Here is a 16204-nt window from a genome sequence, read left to right as displayed (position 1 = left end):
GCGAGGTACCACTGTAATTGCTTTTTGGCGTCAAGAGTTGTTAGAAATATATATTTAGGCCCTGCATCTCTCTGTTCTGTCAGGGCAGGTTGACATTTTCTTGCTTTTAATGTGTGCGTATAAAGCTTACATTAGAGCTTCCGAAGGTACAAGAAGCCTCTACTCAAAGCTGAAGCCTCAAGAAAGAGCCTCATGATGGTATTAGCTTCTGGATGTAGTGCAGCTTGCCAAATGGTCCCTTCTTTCCCACTATCGCTTTTATCCTGGTGTGCTCCCACTTAAGAGCTACAGACGGCAAAGGTGTGGAAAGTGATTGCCAGTTCAGCGCCATGATTTTGTCCCAACCCTTTTGCAGGCCTAGAGGTCCCTCATTCTCTCTTCTCCAACCCAGCAAATGCCAATGAAAGGTTTGCCCTGGAGAACCCAAAGGACTGCAGGCTGACTTCTCAGTTTCTGATCTGGGTAGCTACCTCTGAGACAAGCTTGAAAGGAAGCAGCGAAAGGCGCAGAAAGATGAGAGAAAACCTTGCAGAAACGTGATGCCTAATCAGCATCTCTTAACATGCAAACTGTCTTGGCACATATTTCATCCCGGAAGGATGGGCTGGGGGGGGGAAGGAGGGGGAGAGCAGCTTGAAGATACAGTGGTGCCTCGCTTAACGATTGCCTCCTTAACGAGGAAATCACTGTACAATTAGGTTTTTGTAGTTGGTGCAGGGTTAGCTCTGCAGTCCCATGAATGTTAACTCCCTGGAGGGTTGTACTGCATTCGAGGGAACCTATTCCATAGTGTCCTAGTCTCAGAGGCGGTTTTGTCCAATTATCTAGAACTATCAGTCCCTCACCTCACTGTTCCCCCCCCCCCCATGTATATCTCCAGCAGATTAACCCTTGCCAAGAGTGAATTGGGTTTCAGTCTTGCCTTGTCTATTTTTTCTTTTTTTTATTACTAGGATCTTTGGCGTTTACTGATACTGTAATGTGTTTCATTTGGGTTGACACTGGCTTTTCAATGTCCATTCAGTCCTCAATTCCAAGCCATTATCATGATAGATAAAGCCAGATCCTTAATTGGCCAGTTCAACAGCAGTTTGCTAAAACGGAGGCTTTCGTTTGAAATATACAAAGCAAAAAAAAAAAAAAATGCTAAAGAAAAAAAATGATTATACAGTCTTTAAAACAGAACGCATATCTTTTGAGCAGTTATGAGTCTGCACTCTTAAGTGCTATGTGTTTGGAGCATTTTTTTTTTTAACATAAAAATGTTTTGCGAGCCTCCAGGCTCCTAAGCATCAGATGGTCCACCAGAAATCATCATCATAATCTTAGAATTGACTTGAAGGGTCCCTATGGATCAAAAGCCCAGCCCCTCTCTGCTAATACAGTGGTCTCCAACTTTGGCCTCCAAATGTTCTTAGACTTCAACTCCCAGAAATCCTGGCCAGCAGGGGTGGTGGTGAAGGCTTCTGGGAGTTGTAGTCCAAGAACATCTGGACTCCCAAGGTTGGGGACCGCTGTGCTAATAGTATGCCTTCTGTGAGTGTACCTGCACTGCACAGTTAGAACAGTTTGATGCCATTTTTAACCTTTTTTGGCACCAATAATAATAACTTTAGTACAACAGAGCTGGAAGGGACCCTGTAGATCATCAAGACCAACCCCAGTTAAAGAAGCAAAGTGAGGAATCGAGCTCCCAACCTCTGGCCCTGCAGCCAGATACCCAAACCACTGAGCTATCCAGTCTACAGGATCTTGAAAATTTGCAGTTTGCAGGAACAGTTTAGAAGTTCTTTGCGCTCCCTCTTTGAACCGGACCTCTCTAGTCCTGGGGTGTGTGGGGGGGGACAGGGGCAGTGATGCTGGGTGCTACCGAGGCCCTGGGCCCTCCAGCTCCAACCCCTGCCCTAGAGGTTGGCGAGGGCAGGATACGGAGCAGCCCTAGAGAAGCGCTCTTGCAAAACACGCCAGTGGAACCTGGGGCTCTGCGTAAAAAATATCATGCTCTTAGGAAAAAGTAAGCATTAATCGTATCTGTACCGTTTGGAAATTTAAGCAGCATTTCCTACTTCTTTTTGTGAAGGAATCCTATTTGAACCTAGTGATGGCGTTGGAATCCAAAAAGGCTTTAAAAGAATGTTTATCGCAACATCGCTTTCCCCTCCTTACCAAACAAAATACACCAAGCATAGCAGTTTTTCCCTCTTTTGAACGACTCCTCCAGGCTGTTCCCTGCTGACAATATTTTGAAAACGTTGTCGCTTCTTTCTATTCTCCCCTTCTTTTCGTACAGCAAGTTCTGCCCTGGCCTCGTGGCCCTTCTCCTCCTCTTCCTTGTCTCCCTTAGCTGGTTTAAAGATTAATGAGGCCTTCACTTAAATGCACCGCTGGCTTGTCAGTCTCTGCCTCAGTAGTTTTATGCATTTTTAAAAAGGGGATGCAGATCGCAAGGAACTCGGGAATCGGATTGGTTAAAGGATGGGATGTCGCGCTCGGAATGGGGAAGTTTTTTTTCCACCTTGCAGCTGAGCCCCAAACATTTGAAGAGGGGGGAAATGCCTGAACAATCCCAAGGCACAGCACTTCATAGAGAGCATGGCCGCTTACTTGAGATGTATTATTGCATCCTGTTTTGTTAAATATTTTAGTATATTTGGCTGAATGCAGACCTGTTTTTCATTGAAGTTCATTGAAGTGCACTTAAGAGAGCTTACTCTGCTGGGTGTGTGCAGATGCAAAAAAAAAAAAAACCCTTTCTTTCTCTTTCATTTCCCTTTTGCATATGGCAAACAGGTTTTTGTATTATTTCCAGAGACTGGAGGCAACTTTGGGCTAAGATAAAAGCGTTCAGCCTGGAGGCAGGCGGTGCATCACGGCCTCTCCCAATTTGAAGAGACCCTTGTCCAGCAGGCCGAGGCAAAGAGGCAGTCCCGAAAGCAGCAAAATCAGGGAGCTAGACAGGGTACAGATTGTATTTGTCCTCAGTGTGGAAGGGAATGTCACTCTCGAATTAGCCTTCTCAGCCACGCTAGACGCTGTTCCAAGTCCTCCATGCAGAGCACGATACCATCGTCTCTTGAGACTGAAGGATGCCTATTCCTGAAGTGTATTTATAATACCATGTTCCCAACCAGTTCCTGTTATGCGACCCCACAATGTCTGGATACTCTGTTTGGGTTTATTCATTATATGTTTATTAACTGTGTTCTACCTTATCCCATAAAATAAAGATCACTAGATGGTTGACAGTAAATCCAGATGTATGGGGCCGTATGAGGCTATCAGAAATGCTTTTGCTGTTACTACATTGGAGGGGGGGTGTTGAGCAGTGTAACACTGGGTTCTTCTCTTTTGAGTTTCATTGCCAGAAGACACCCTGTGGTATAGGACAGAGCCGGCAGAGTGTGGCGTTTGATCTTACGCAAAGTATGTGTCATGAAATGTTCGTCATCTTTGATTCAAGAATGTTGATTGCAAGTCCCGAGGTCTTACAAGAGCTGGGGAACATTTACCGTTTGGGATTAAGGTTCCTGGAATCCTCTGGCTGGCATCCTGGGAATTGTAGTCCAAAACCATATTTTCCAAAGCTTTGCTCGCAGCTAAATTGTTTCAACGGTCCATGCGTCTGGTCCTTGCGTCTAGTAACTTTTCCTGTCATTAAGAGTGGGTAGTTCTGTTCGTAACGTCCTGCTCCATTCCTTGCTTTAGTTTGCTGGCCGTATCCTTCCCCTTTGGCCAGCTCTGCCGACATCCCTTCGGTTTCTCCCACCCACACCCCCTTTCCCCCCCCCACACACAAAAAGACAAGTTCAATTATCATGTCACCATCCACCACCCAAAAGCGGGAGGCTTCTCCAAACAGCTCTCTCTCTCTCTTTCCCGTGACCCAGATACACAGTTTCCCACTGTGATGGATGGATGCTGCTGGAGAAAACCTTGGGCAGAGGCCAGAAATTAAAATTATACTGCAGAAGAAACACGATGCGCTTTCTAATTTTCGGCTGTTCTCGTGGTGTGGTGGGGAAAACTACCTGAAAAGAGAGAGAGAGAGAGGAAAAGAAAGGATTTGTGACACTGCAGAGCAAGAAGAAAAAATTAATATCTAGCACGTTTGCTTACAAAAAAAGATCTTCATTCTTTCCTCTCCCCCCCCCCATTTTTCTTTTAAAAAAAGCAGTATCCATGAGTTACACATGCACACCTTTTTGTTTAACTTGTCAGACCTAACTCAGAGGGGAAAAAAACCTCCGTTTTAATCTGGGTTAAAGCCTCAGCCTGTTAGAGCTAGAGAGGGCTACAATATACCAGATGTGATCTTTGGTTCATCTAACTTATTACTGTCAACACTGATGGATATTCAGTGACAGCCACTTCCCCAGGTTATTAGTCAAGATCTTTCCTAGCCTGACCTGGTAACGCAGGCTCTCTTACCTGTGTCGTTACCCTCTTTGCATGGCAGAAGTTTTCCAGGGAACCAGTCGAGACATTTCCCTCTTCCTCTGCTGCCTGGATTCCTTTAACAATGAGCGCTTAACGAATCTTAATTTCTTCATGTAGGGTACGCCTGCGCTCCACCCCGATTCCCTCCCCGTGGCCTTTAATAGCACTCTTCCTGCTTCTGTTCTCAACATCTCCTCCTCCTCCGATACCTATCTCTTCTTAAATCTGCAGCTTAAAGTATCTTAGACCATCTTTTATTAAGCAGCGGGTGCATGGAATCTCAAACAGTGCCACAGTTTTGCTCCAGAGAGGCCTTTGAGAGGAAATTGAAGAAATTCATCAGCCTTCTCTATAATCCAAAGAGGTTTTTTTGGTGGGGAGTGCATATTTGTGTGAGCCTCCTGCTTCCAGTATGCATATCTTCCGCCACGAGAACGTGTTTGGGTTGATTCTTCATGTTCAGAGGCAAAGCCGGTTCAACAAGCCTTTGACAAATGATACCCGTCAGACTCGTCACCTTTGCTCACGAGGCACGGAGAGTCTTTAAAGCTTAATTCTTGCTGCCTCTCCAAAATTAGTCAGAGGTTGCCAGGTATGGTTTTCTCGGCATTGCGGACACCTGGCGCTCCGAGGTCTGCCTGTGAACCCTTACAAGCTGCCCTCGGTTTCTAAACAAAGCAAGCAGCACTTGGTACAGACAAATCCTTGAGAAAGGTACGTTTTGATCCAGAGGTGACAGCACAGGTAGGAGGGGGGGGAACATCACCAGTGTGGAATCTTAACAATCTTCTGTCTCGTTGTGAGATTAGTCCGGATATTAAGATCTTCGGGAGAGACCTTTTTGTGAACACAATCTCTCACGGAAGTCCACCTCCCACAGAAGAGGTCTTTTTCTTGTTATCAGATCATGGAGTGCGCGACTCCGGTGGTGACCCCTTTTTAAAAGGAAAGTGGTGGAGGATGTTTTCAAACCAGCCTTGTGAACTCTTCCGGTGTTTATTAATCAGTTGCATTCGGACGCAACTGTTGTTCCGGGTTCTCAAGAACTCTTATTGGTACACAAGTAAATACATGCTAGCTTGGAGGCTACCAAGAGCTGTAGGCCAGAACAATTAACTTTTAGTCTATTTGTATGGAAAGTCCTAGTTTGTTTTTTTGGAAAGGTGCTCTTTCATGTATAACTTCCAGCTCCTGACCTGGGGAAAGGCAGACTCCAAGGCAAGATTTAAAAACACTGCAGGTGTGTGTGGGGGTTTTTTGATCTAGTCTGGTTTTTTTTAATGCAGGTGTTTGAGGAATTTAGAAAATGTGGGGGGAGTGTTGGTAGTGGGGGCCTGAGGAGGGAAAGGAGCCATACAAGCTGGGACTGGAAGTGAAGATCTTAGTTTAGACCTTTACCCGGTTTCTAAGCTGTTGGTTGACTGAACTGGGTGCTCCCAAACTCATCCCCACCCTAGACAGTAAGGAGGACCTGGATGATTCAGAATTTGTCCGCCCCCCCCCCCCAGGTGTGTGGTTGATGTTTTCTGTCTATTTATGCCAAAGTTCCTGAGAGGCCAAACCGTGTGCTAGAGTTCCCTGCCTCGGTTTTCCCGTCTGTAAAATTGGGATGATGGTGATCCAAAGATTGGCTCGGGGGGGGGTTGTGATCCTTCAGAAGGTTGTGGGAGCAATGGGATATAACATCTCAGAGCCATGAGATAGTTAATTGGAAAGGCAAACCAAAGGTCATCTAGCCCCAGCCAGATGCAGAGAATCCATGGCTTGAACCGCCCTGACAGACAGCCACTGCACCTCTGTTTAAAAACCTCCTACAAAAGTGAGTCCGTGCCTTCCAAGATCATCTCTTCCACTGCCAAGCAGCTTTTGCTGCCACCTCTGCCTCTCGCTCATCTTGAAAACAGCATCCTTTAGATGGTTTCTGATCTCTTGCTTTAGCCCGGCATATATATATTTGTTTCTACTTTGTTTTCACATTCTCTCTGCCTTGCAGGTGCGTCGCAGGATCCGTGTCCTGGAATACCACACCTGGGTGACCTGCTGAGCAGTCAAGAGATTGAGAGGCTTATGAGGAGGCCCTGGCAGACGAAACAGTGCCTAACAAAGACACCCAGGAGGAGGGAGAAGGAGAAAGAGGAAAGGCACCGGAGCTGAAACTCAGTGTAGCCAGCCATGGTAGGTCCCACTCGCTAATCAAAGGAATGGAGGCGAACGCAGGAAGCTTAGACTGAGTTGGCTCACCTAGACCAGCATTGCCAGCTCTGACCGGCAGCTGTGACTCTCTAGGGTTTAGGACTGGATTCTTTCTTACCTGGAGATCGATGATGTTCCCTGGTGGTCGCCCATCCAAGATCTAACCAGCCCTGGCCCTGCTTAGCTTCCTAAACCTGACGAGGATGGTATGTGTGTGTGTTCAGGGTGATATTTTGTTATGGTGCCGTGAACCCACGGAAACAGGCTGTGTCTCTCTTCACTTCTTCCGGTCCTGATGCGAAACTTGCTAAAAGCAGCTAGTGTGGGAGGAGAGAAAGAGGCTGTGAAGATTAAAAGGACATCCTGACACCACTTTGAAGTGGAGCAAAAACTGGTTTGGATGGATCGTTGGGGCTTTGTGAAAGCCATCACATGAATTATTAAGTGTGGATGCAGGTGATGCTCATAGCTAACATTTTTCTACCAAAAGAGGCATTGGTGGGCTATTTGAAGTGACCTTGAACTTCGTTAGGTCAGGTATCCAAATACTGAATCCTCCTCTGCCAGGCCACCCCACTTCGCTGCCCTTTGGTGAGGTTATGTCACTGTGGCAGCTTGGGGCGCAGGTTCTTTCCTCTCTCTCTCCTGCCAGATCTTGTATAGAGAGGGGTGTGTGTGTTTGCTTTTCCAGTGAGCCAATCCATGGGGGGGGGGGAGAGAAAGATGGCTTTGTCTTCTTGCACTTGAGAGCTTGCAACGCTTTGCTTTTCCTGCAAAGTGTATATATATATATACGTATTTGGGCTGAAACAGCTGAAGCAATGCATGGTGGCGTGCACACGCTCACACCACAGTGTCATTAATTTCTGCCAACCAGCCAACAGGAGGGTTTAAGCTTCCCAAGCTTATTGATTTCCTTCGTCCTCTAAACGTTATTGCCAAAAGGCTGGCTGGTAGCGGGAAAGAAATGCGTGCCAGCTCTCAGACACAAGAGGAAATGTGTTGGCCTGGGGTTCCAATGGGATTTCATTCCAGACGGACCCTTAAGAAGTGAAGCGGGGGTTTGCATTGCGGGTGTAATGCTTGTCCATTTCCTCTTTGCTTGTTCCATGTTCTCCCTTGGTGGTTGGGAAAGAGACCCAGGAAGGCAACGAGTTGAGTTCTGATTCTGCCAAAGGCACCAACATAGCTTGGGAAATTTTAATTTTTCTGGTACAATAGCCTAGCATCTTCCATCAGTCATTCTGACTGGGGGATTGTATAAATTATAGTCCAAAGAAATATATTTTTTCCCAAGCACTGGGAATAACAAGGATAGCTCACTTTCTCTCTTACATTTTTCGGGAAGGTAATATAAACTGAACCATTTTACACTCCCATCACCCCAAAGGGATGCTCTTTGCATGTGTGGGATTGCAACTCCTTCATCATGTATTTTGAGAAACCTAACGTCTATAAAGCATTCTTCATGATTGGGAGCAATTTGGTTTGTTTATATTCATTAACAGCCTCTTAAAGGAGCATCCTGTACCTATTGTACAATTCAAAGCGATTTTTCCCCATAGGCAAGATCGTAGTGCGATCGCAAAAGCGATGGCAAAAAAGCCATCGCTATGCGATTTCTTCGTTAAACGGGGCGCTCGTTATACGAGGCACCACTGTATAGCAATACAATATTTTGAAGTTATACTTAAAACCCAGAAAGCCTGCATATGAGTCCTGTGTAGAATATAGATGGAAAAAAAACCTAACCCAACTGTGGGAAAATATATGCTTTTGTCAGATATGTGTCTGTGGACCAGCAAGGATGAACATGCAAGGAGTTAAATAAATCTCAAATTCTGTAAAACACTGAAGCCTAAGTTCATCTCCTTGTCCTAACTCAAGGAAATCCATTGGCTCAAACTTTGTATAAACAGCACAGATTCTGTGACTTCACTCTTTGGGCCATCAATCGGGTTCAGATCAAAACACCTGAAAGAACAAAAAGATCTTATCCTGACACCAGAAAGACAGACATTTGGGCACCAGGCAGGTTTTCTGAGGGAGTTTTCCAGAGCCAGGGGCCAGCACTAAAAAGGCCCTTTCTCTTGTTGCAACCCTTGGAGCCTCAGAATAAGGCAATGCTTTGAAGAAGGACTTCTGGAATGACTTTATGCTTGGGCAGGGTCAATAAAACCCTTCCATGCTGCTCTTTCCTAAATGAACACTAATTTTTTTCCCTTCCCTTCGCTCCACTACCTTTTTCCTCCTTCCTCTTTCTCTCCTTTGCTGACAGAGGTCGATCCGATCATTCGCCAACGATGACCGGCACGTAATGATGAAACACTCAACCATATATCCGTCTCCGGAGGAACTTGAAGCCGTCCAGAACATGGTCTCCACCGTGGAGTGTGCCCTTAAGCAGGTCTCGGACTGGATGGATGAAACGAGCAGATCAGCCAGGACAGAGAGCAGCACCGACGGCAAAGATGAACCCACAGACAGCGCTGGTAGCAAGTGAGTGGATTCAGCTTGGTCATGTAGAGCAGTGGTCCTCAATCTTGGGCCTTCAGATGTTCTTGGACTGCAACTCCCAGAAGCCTTCACCACCATCTCCGCTGGCCAGGATTTATGGGAGTAGAGGTCCAAGAACATCTGGAGGCCCAAGGTTGGGGACCACTGCTGTAGAGGATCCAAGGAGGAGCCTGTTCTCTCTGTCCTGATAAGAGCTTGGAAAATTTATGGTTTGGGGTTAAAATTCCCCCAAATTTGCAGCCAACATGTCCATTACCTGCATTAGGTGGGGGATTTCGGGTGTCATTGTTGAAAATATGTTTTTTTTTTTTAAAAAAAGGAATCCAGGCTGTGGTCCCGTCACCACGCACTGTTTTAGGATGCTCTGTATTTGCAGCCTTAACGTCCGGGATGAGAGGTTGACTCTTAACAGTCCTTTTACACCATAGCAGGTTTAAGGCTTGTGGGGTTTGCTTCTCGTTTTTAAACATAGAACCTTGAAATCCATCAACAGGAGCCTGACGCAAATGACATGCATTTAGAATTAAAAGAATCCTGTACCAAGGAATATGTTTCAGGTCTCAGTGGTGAATGAACGAATCCACGGTCTTTATTCAGTAGCAACGTGATCTCGGTTATCCCAAGGTTCCTTTGTTTCACCTGTAAAATTTAGAGGGAAGGATTTCTTTTCTTGATGCTACGGAAGTCAGAAATTCTTGACAAGATGATGCCAGTTTGCTTAAGAGACTCATTGGTAGAGTCAAATTTTTCCTCTGCCCATCCTTGCTTCGGTTGCCCGAAGCTGAAGGGCTATGGGTGGGAAGATTCAAATTGGGTTCTCAAAGTTATTGGAGTCCCAAGGAAGAGAGAGAGAGAGAGAGAGCAACGGCCAGGGATATCCCGCTCCTTTTTTTCTGATGGAATGGACAATCCAGCAATCTCTCGCCTCTTGCAGCAGGATTTCTCACAGCTGCCAAATGGGGAGTGCGCCGGGGTTAAATAAGGCAAGGCGCACATGCCGCCAGGGCGCTGGGTTAGCAGGGGTCACCCTGTGGCATTTGGAAACTCAGCTGCTGGAGCTCTCCCTACCAGCAGGAGAATGGAACAAACCCAATTAAGCACTCTTAATGGGATGGAAGGGGTGGGGAGTCCGTAGCTTTCCACCGGAGCCACGTGAATGGCTCTGTCTGTGTTTAAAGTCCACAGCTTGCTATCAAAGAGGGATGGCTGCTCCAAGAGAGGAAGCTGGCCATGAATCTGGTGTAACGGCCAATTGAGCAAAACATCAGTTGCAGTGTGCCTGCATCTGTTCCCTGTGTCTCGTACCCATTTTGAATCCTTCGGGCTCTCCCTGGTGGTTTAGAAAACAGCTGGAACAGTTGCCTTTTTAAAAAAAAGTATATATATTTTTGCTTCTTTCCTGTCTGTCTCCGGTCCTTAACAAACCGGGTAAACTTGGACTGAGTTTGCATACATGCTTGCAGAAAAGATAAATGTGTTAAATCCTCGGTGTGTAACGTAAGATGGATTGTGTAAGCGGCCTCAAAGCACCGTCCCTCCACCTTCTCTCTTTCTCCTCTTCTTTCCTTTCTTCCCTCCAGCCAGCCGAGCTGATAATTAATGACACTTTTGTTAAACTGTCCAAAGCAGCGTGCTCAGATATTAATATTTTAGAATGCATTTCCTCCTTGCCAGCCCAAAAAGAGTTTGCCATTTGATTAGTGTAAGTGCGCGCCCTGCAGTGTTTGCAGTCAACCTGATACCTCGCGGGGTGCCGGCAGCGTGGCAGCGCTCTAGCGCTCAACTGCAGCCCTTCCTCAGCTGTTAGGAAAATCCAGAATTATCCTTTCATTGAATCACTGCAAAGGTCCACAATGCTCAGTATTGTCCACGGCAAAGGTGAGGAACATCCGAGCCCTCTAGATGTTTCAGAGTAAGGATCCGCCAGCCCCTTACCAGTATCCCTGCCAGCCGTCGATGATGGAGATTACAGCCACCAGGATTCCCCTGCCGCTTGTCTGTTGCCAGAAGGGCGTTTGATGCAGCTTCTCTAATAGCAGCTCATGCAGTCCAGGAGTTTACATCAGATGCACATGTAGGCAGTAAACCCGGAAGCTTATACCAAATAAAACCTGTTCACCTTCAAGAGGTTGCCTGGCTCTTGGTGGATTTGCCGGAACATTGAATAATGCGTTTCCCTCCGGTTCCTGCAGGCTACAGGCTCTTTAATAAGCAGGAACTTTGCCCCTCCTAAGAGGCGTGTTTTACGGTTTCCCACGTAGGCGCCTAGTCCTCCTCTTTTCCTTGGAGTCCTCATCTTGTGCAGAGATTGCTGAGCAGAACAAACACCTCGTGTTAATTGAACCTTGCCTTTAATAAAGTCCTGTATTCATCCCACATGGTCCTCCCTGTTCTTCTCCCTTTCCTCCTCCCTTGCACGCTGCCAGATGGATTCTCTCTTGTCAAATCAAAGCAGCCAGGAGAGTGGAAATCAAGACACTGCTAATGTAAATCCATGCATACTTTAGCATGAAATTAAGCAGCAAATTGCTTTGATGGGGCATAGCTGCTGGTTAAAAAAAACCAAGAGCTACATGTGATGAAAGCCACATCCTTGTTGTGCTGGGTGTGTGATGGTCAAGGTGCCCTCTGCGGCTGATCCGGCTCGCCTCCCCAGGTTGCATCAGCATCTCTCGTGACTTCCGTGTGCAGGATGAGGAGCAGGGTGGCTCCCTGTTGGACAGGAATAAATGAGGCCCTGATTGCCTTTTTTAACAAGCGCTTCTGGTGCAAACTCTTGGCTCTTATAAAGTGCTACTCGAAATGCTTTGGCAGCTTGCTGTCTTTTCCTTTCTTTCTGGTTTTCTGCACCAGGTTTTTCATGAGCTCATTCTAAATTTAGGACACTTCAGTGTGTGTGTGTGTGTGAGAGAGAGAGAGAGAATGTGTGCTTTGCATGTCTGCTGTCCAGATGTTCCAGCAAAGAGCTCATCCGATGCAGAATAGTTTGTATGGAGGCCAGGCAGGGCGTTTGGGGAGGTGTTGTTTGACGGGCCTTTGCCACTCTGTGCCTTTTTCTCCTTCTCTTTCCACACCTCCCACCTGCCGTGTTTCGGCTCCATCCCACTCGTTGCTCTCACAAACAGAAAAAGCTCACCCTTTTTCAGCAGAGCATTTTACAGAAAAGCTTGCCAGGTGGGTTTCTCCGCCCTTCCCTTTCCCACATCTTATTTTTGAGCATTGCCTCCCCCCCCCCCCCGCCGAAATTACCCGAACACTTTAATGTCCCATTGGCTGCAGAGAAGCAAATGCCGCACAGAAGCCTCAAAGCCGGCCTCTCATCAGGTTATAGAGGACAGCTCTTGCCTGCTAGATCCGTGGGTTTCTCTCTTGCTCTTCTCCTTTCTCCACTTGGCCTAAATTTCCAAAGATAAATTGGGAAGTTGCCCTATGTGGAGCTGCTCTTATAGCCACATGCCCTTCTCTCTCCATCTTCATTGTTTTTCCAATTTTCAGAGTTGCCCAGGTCTGAAGGTGCTGGTTTGAAGTCTCAAGAGTCTGTCCCCCGGTCTCCACACGGAGACAGAAATGTCAGGCTGAGCAGTTGTGGAAGAAGAGCCAGTTTGAGTTTTGTGTGTCAGATGGCTTACTTCTCCTTGTGTTTACTAGGGAGGAAGCTGAAGTTCCTTTATTATGGTCCACAGATCCGATAGTTACTAGGGATGGAACACGTGGTCATTCAGAATAATCTATTTTAAGCAAAAATTTAATGGCCTAAATGTGTGACTTGTTGAATGGAGCAGCAAGAGTGGTTGTTTTAAAGTAGTGTCGCTGTGCTTATAAAAATTTCAGATGGTTAGGAGGAGGATCGTTAACAGCCTTAGGGCACATGATTTGCATGCAGATGGTCCCAGGTTCAGGTTTCTTACATCTCTAGAGTTGGCGGGATCAAATAACAGGCAAGGAGACAGCTTGCTCTTCCTGGAATGCTACTGAAGGTTGGAGTACATAATTCTGAGCTGAATTGACAAATAATCTGACCCCAGGCATAAATTTGGAAAAGTTTCTTTTCCGAATTCTAATTCCCAGAATCCTGCAACCAGCATTGCAAGATTTATAATCCAAAAAATATTGATGTTTCTAAGCTTCGGCTTCTTCCTATAGCATCATATTCCTTCTTTTCTCTTAACTGGAAAGGAGGTGTGTGTGTGTTTAGGGAATATGTTTTTCACATGGTTCAGAACAGTTGCTTTTTCTTGTAGGCAAAGTCAATCGGCTAATCAGTACAAGATTTCAATCAAGCAACAGCCTCACTATTTATCAGCTGCTTATTTTGGACAGTGGTTTCTGATCATTTGTATGTTTTAATGGTTTTTTTTGTTTTGTTTTCCCAGTTTTAATGTGTTTGTTTTAGCTTTGATTCCTCTCCCTCTTGTTGCAGAATTCTGCAATAAGGGGATTAAAAGGTTCGCCGTGTTGCAAGAGCAAGAAGATACATGTCACAATTATTTCATTCATTGTTGTGTGTGTGTGTGTGTGTTTTCAAAAATGCAAATGGGCAAAATCCCAGCAGATGTGTTTCCCTAAAGAACAAATTTTGTCGCCTCTTTCTTTCTGCAGGGACCAAAGTGGACGGATCTTATGTGGCGTGATGAGGATTGGCTTGGTGGCCAAAGGCTTGCTGATAAAAGATGACATGGACTTGGAACTGGTCCTTATGTGCAAAGAGAAGCCCACAGAGACCTTATTATCACTCGTCAAAGACAATCTTCCCATCCAAATCCAGGTGAGCAAAAATCAGGACAGCTTGTACCTGTCATTAATGGCTTGGGCGCAGCAGCGCTGTTCCTTTCCCCCCTTTTTTGGTTTTTAATGTTGTCGGGGGGCCAAGCTGGAAACCTCACCTAACCTTTCTTCTTCCCTGCCGAATAAAATTGAAATAGTGGAAATATTGCATCATTTTCTTTCATTTATGCCTTTGAAATGAAGTACAGTGGGGTCTCGACTTACGAACGGCTCGACATACGAACGTTTCGACTTACGAACCGCTCTCATAGGAATATATGGACTCGACTTACGAACTTAGATTCGAGTTACGAACTCCTTTTTTTCCCTTTTTTTAAAGCTAAGTCACCTTAGGTTAAAAGGAAAAAAGAAAAAATATCCCCCTCTAGTGGCAGAAGGGGGGTATTTTTTCTGCCAGAGAAAAAAATATCCCCCTCTAGTGGCAGAAGCTCCTTCATGGATTGCTGCCTTGTCGTGGCGAAGGGGCTTGAGTAACTCAGAGAAGCTATGGGCTATGCCGTGCAGGGACACCCAAGACGGACAGGACATAGTGGAGAGTTCCGACTAAACGCAATCCACCTGGAGTAGGAAATGGCAAGCCACTCCAGTATCTTTGCCAAGAACGCCCCATGATCAGAAACAAAAGGCTAAAAGATATGACGCTGGAAGATGGGCCCCTCAGGTCGGAAGGCGTCCAACATGCTACTGAGGAAGAGTGGAGGACAAGTACAAGTAGCTCCAGAGCTAATGAAGTGGTTGGGCCAAAGCCGAAAGGACGCTCAGCTGTGGACGTGCCTGGAAGTGAAAGGAAAATCCAATGCTGCAAAGAAAAATACTGCATAGGAACCTGGAATGTAAGATCTATGAACGTTGGGAAGCTGGAGGTGGTCAAACAGGAGATGGCAAGAATAAACATCGACATCCTGGGCATCAGTGAACTAAAATGGACAGGAATGGGCGAATTCAGCTCAGATGATTATCATATCTACTATTGTGGGCAAGAATCCCGTAGAAGGAATGGAGTAGCCCTCATAGTCAACAAAAGAGTGGGAAAAGCTGTAATGGGATACAATCTCAAAAATGATAGAATGATGTCAATACGAATCCAAGGCAGACCATTCAACATCACAATAATCCAAGTTTATGCACCAACCAGCATTGCTGAGGAGACTGAAATTGAACAATTCTATGAAGATTTACAACACCTTCTAGAACTGACACCAAAGAAAGATGTTCTTCTCATTCTAGGGGACTGGAATGCTAAAGTAGGGAGCCAAGAGATAAAAGGAACAACAGGGAAGTTTGGCCTTGGAGTTCAGAACGAAGCAGGACAAAGGCTAATAGAGTTTTGTCAAGAGAATAAGCTGGTCATCACAAACACTCTTTTCCAACAACACAAGAGGCGACTCTATACATGGAAATCACCAGATGGGCAATATCGAAATCAGATTGATTATATTCTCTGCAGCCAAAGATGGAGAAGCTCTATACAGTCAGCAAAAACAAGACCTGGAGCTGACTGCGGCTCTGATCATCAGCTTCTCATAGCAAAATTCAAGCTTAGACTGAAGAGAGTAGGAAAAACCACTGGGCCACTCAGGTATAATCTAAACCAAATCCCTTATGAATACACAGTGGAAGTAAAGAACAGATTTAAGGAACTAGATTTGGTGGACAGAGTGCCTGAAGAACTTTGGATAGAGGCTCGTAACATTGTCCAGGAGGCAGCAACGAAAACCATCCCAAAGAAAAGGAAATGCAAGAAAGCAAAGTGGCTGTCCAACGAGGCCTTAGAAATAGCAGAGAGGAGAAGGGAAGCAAAATGCAAGGGAGATAGGGGAAGTTACAGAAAATTGAATGCAGACTTCCAAAGAATAGCAAGGAGAGACAAGAGGGCCTTCTTAAATGAACAATGCAAAGAGATAGAGGAAGATAACAGAAAAGGAAAGACCAGAGATCTGTTCAGGAAAATTGGACATATTAGAGGAACATTTTGCGCAAAGATGAACATGATAAAAGACAAAAATGGGAGGGACCTAACAGAAGCAGAAGACGTCAAGAAGAGGTGGCAAGAATACACAGAGGAATTATATCAGAAAGATTTGGATATCCCGGACAACCCAGACAATGTAGTTGCTGACCTTGAGCCAGACATCCTGGAGAGCGAAGTCAAGTGGGCCTTAGAAAGCCTGGCTAACAACAAGGCCAGTGGAGGTGATGGCATTCCAGTTGAACTATTTAAAATCTTGAAAGATGATGCTGTTAAGGTGCTACATTCAATATGCCAGCAAGT

At 45.7% G+C, this 16204-nt stretch overlaps 1 protein-coding gene and 1 long non-coding RNA gene across 9 annotated transcripts in view; one reads left to right on the top strand and one right to left on the bottom strand.

Moving 5' to 3' along the window:
* STRBP (spermatid perinuclear RNA binding protein) overlaps window positions 1–16204 on the top strand; it is a 102680-nt gene that overhangs the window by 24887 nt on the left and 61589 nt on the right. For 7 of the 8 annotated variants that reach the window (XM_072984993.2, XM_020793405.3, XM_072984991.2 and 4 more), the window contains exons 2-4: window positions 6431–6612; window positions 8909–9129; window positions 13747–13912. In XM_072984993.2, coding sequence (XP_072841094.2) covers window positions 6610–6612; window positions 8909–9129; window positions 13747–13912 — 390 coding nt within the window. In that variant the 5' untranslated portion in view covers window positions 6431–6609. Of the gene's footprint in view, window positions 1–5093; window positions 5152–6430; window positions 6613–8908; window positions 9130–13746; window positions 13913–16204 lie in introns of those variants that run through there. The other variant, XM_072984992.2, reaches the window with a different exon arrangement.
* LOC144585119 (uncharacterized) lies at window positions 1976–6431 on the bottom strand. The gene is made up of 2 exons (XR_013539623.1): window positions 4429–6431; window positions 1976–4028 (listed from the first exon to the last, which is right to left on the bottom strand). It is a non-coding gene; the product is annotated as an uncharacterized LOC144585119 (long non-coding RNA).

This window comes from Pogona vitticeps, chromosome ZW-PAR (assembly GCF_051106095.1).
Source record: "Pogona vitticeps strain Pit_001003342236 chromosome ZW-PAR, PviZW2.1, whole genome shotgun sequence".
Taxonomy (NCBI): domain Eukaryota; kingdom Metazoa; phylum Chordata; class Lepidosauria; order Squamata; family Agamidae; genus Pogona; species Pogona vitticeps.
Note: the sequence above shows the minus strand (reverse complement) of the source record. Positions and strands in the feature narration are given on the sequence as shown.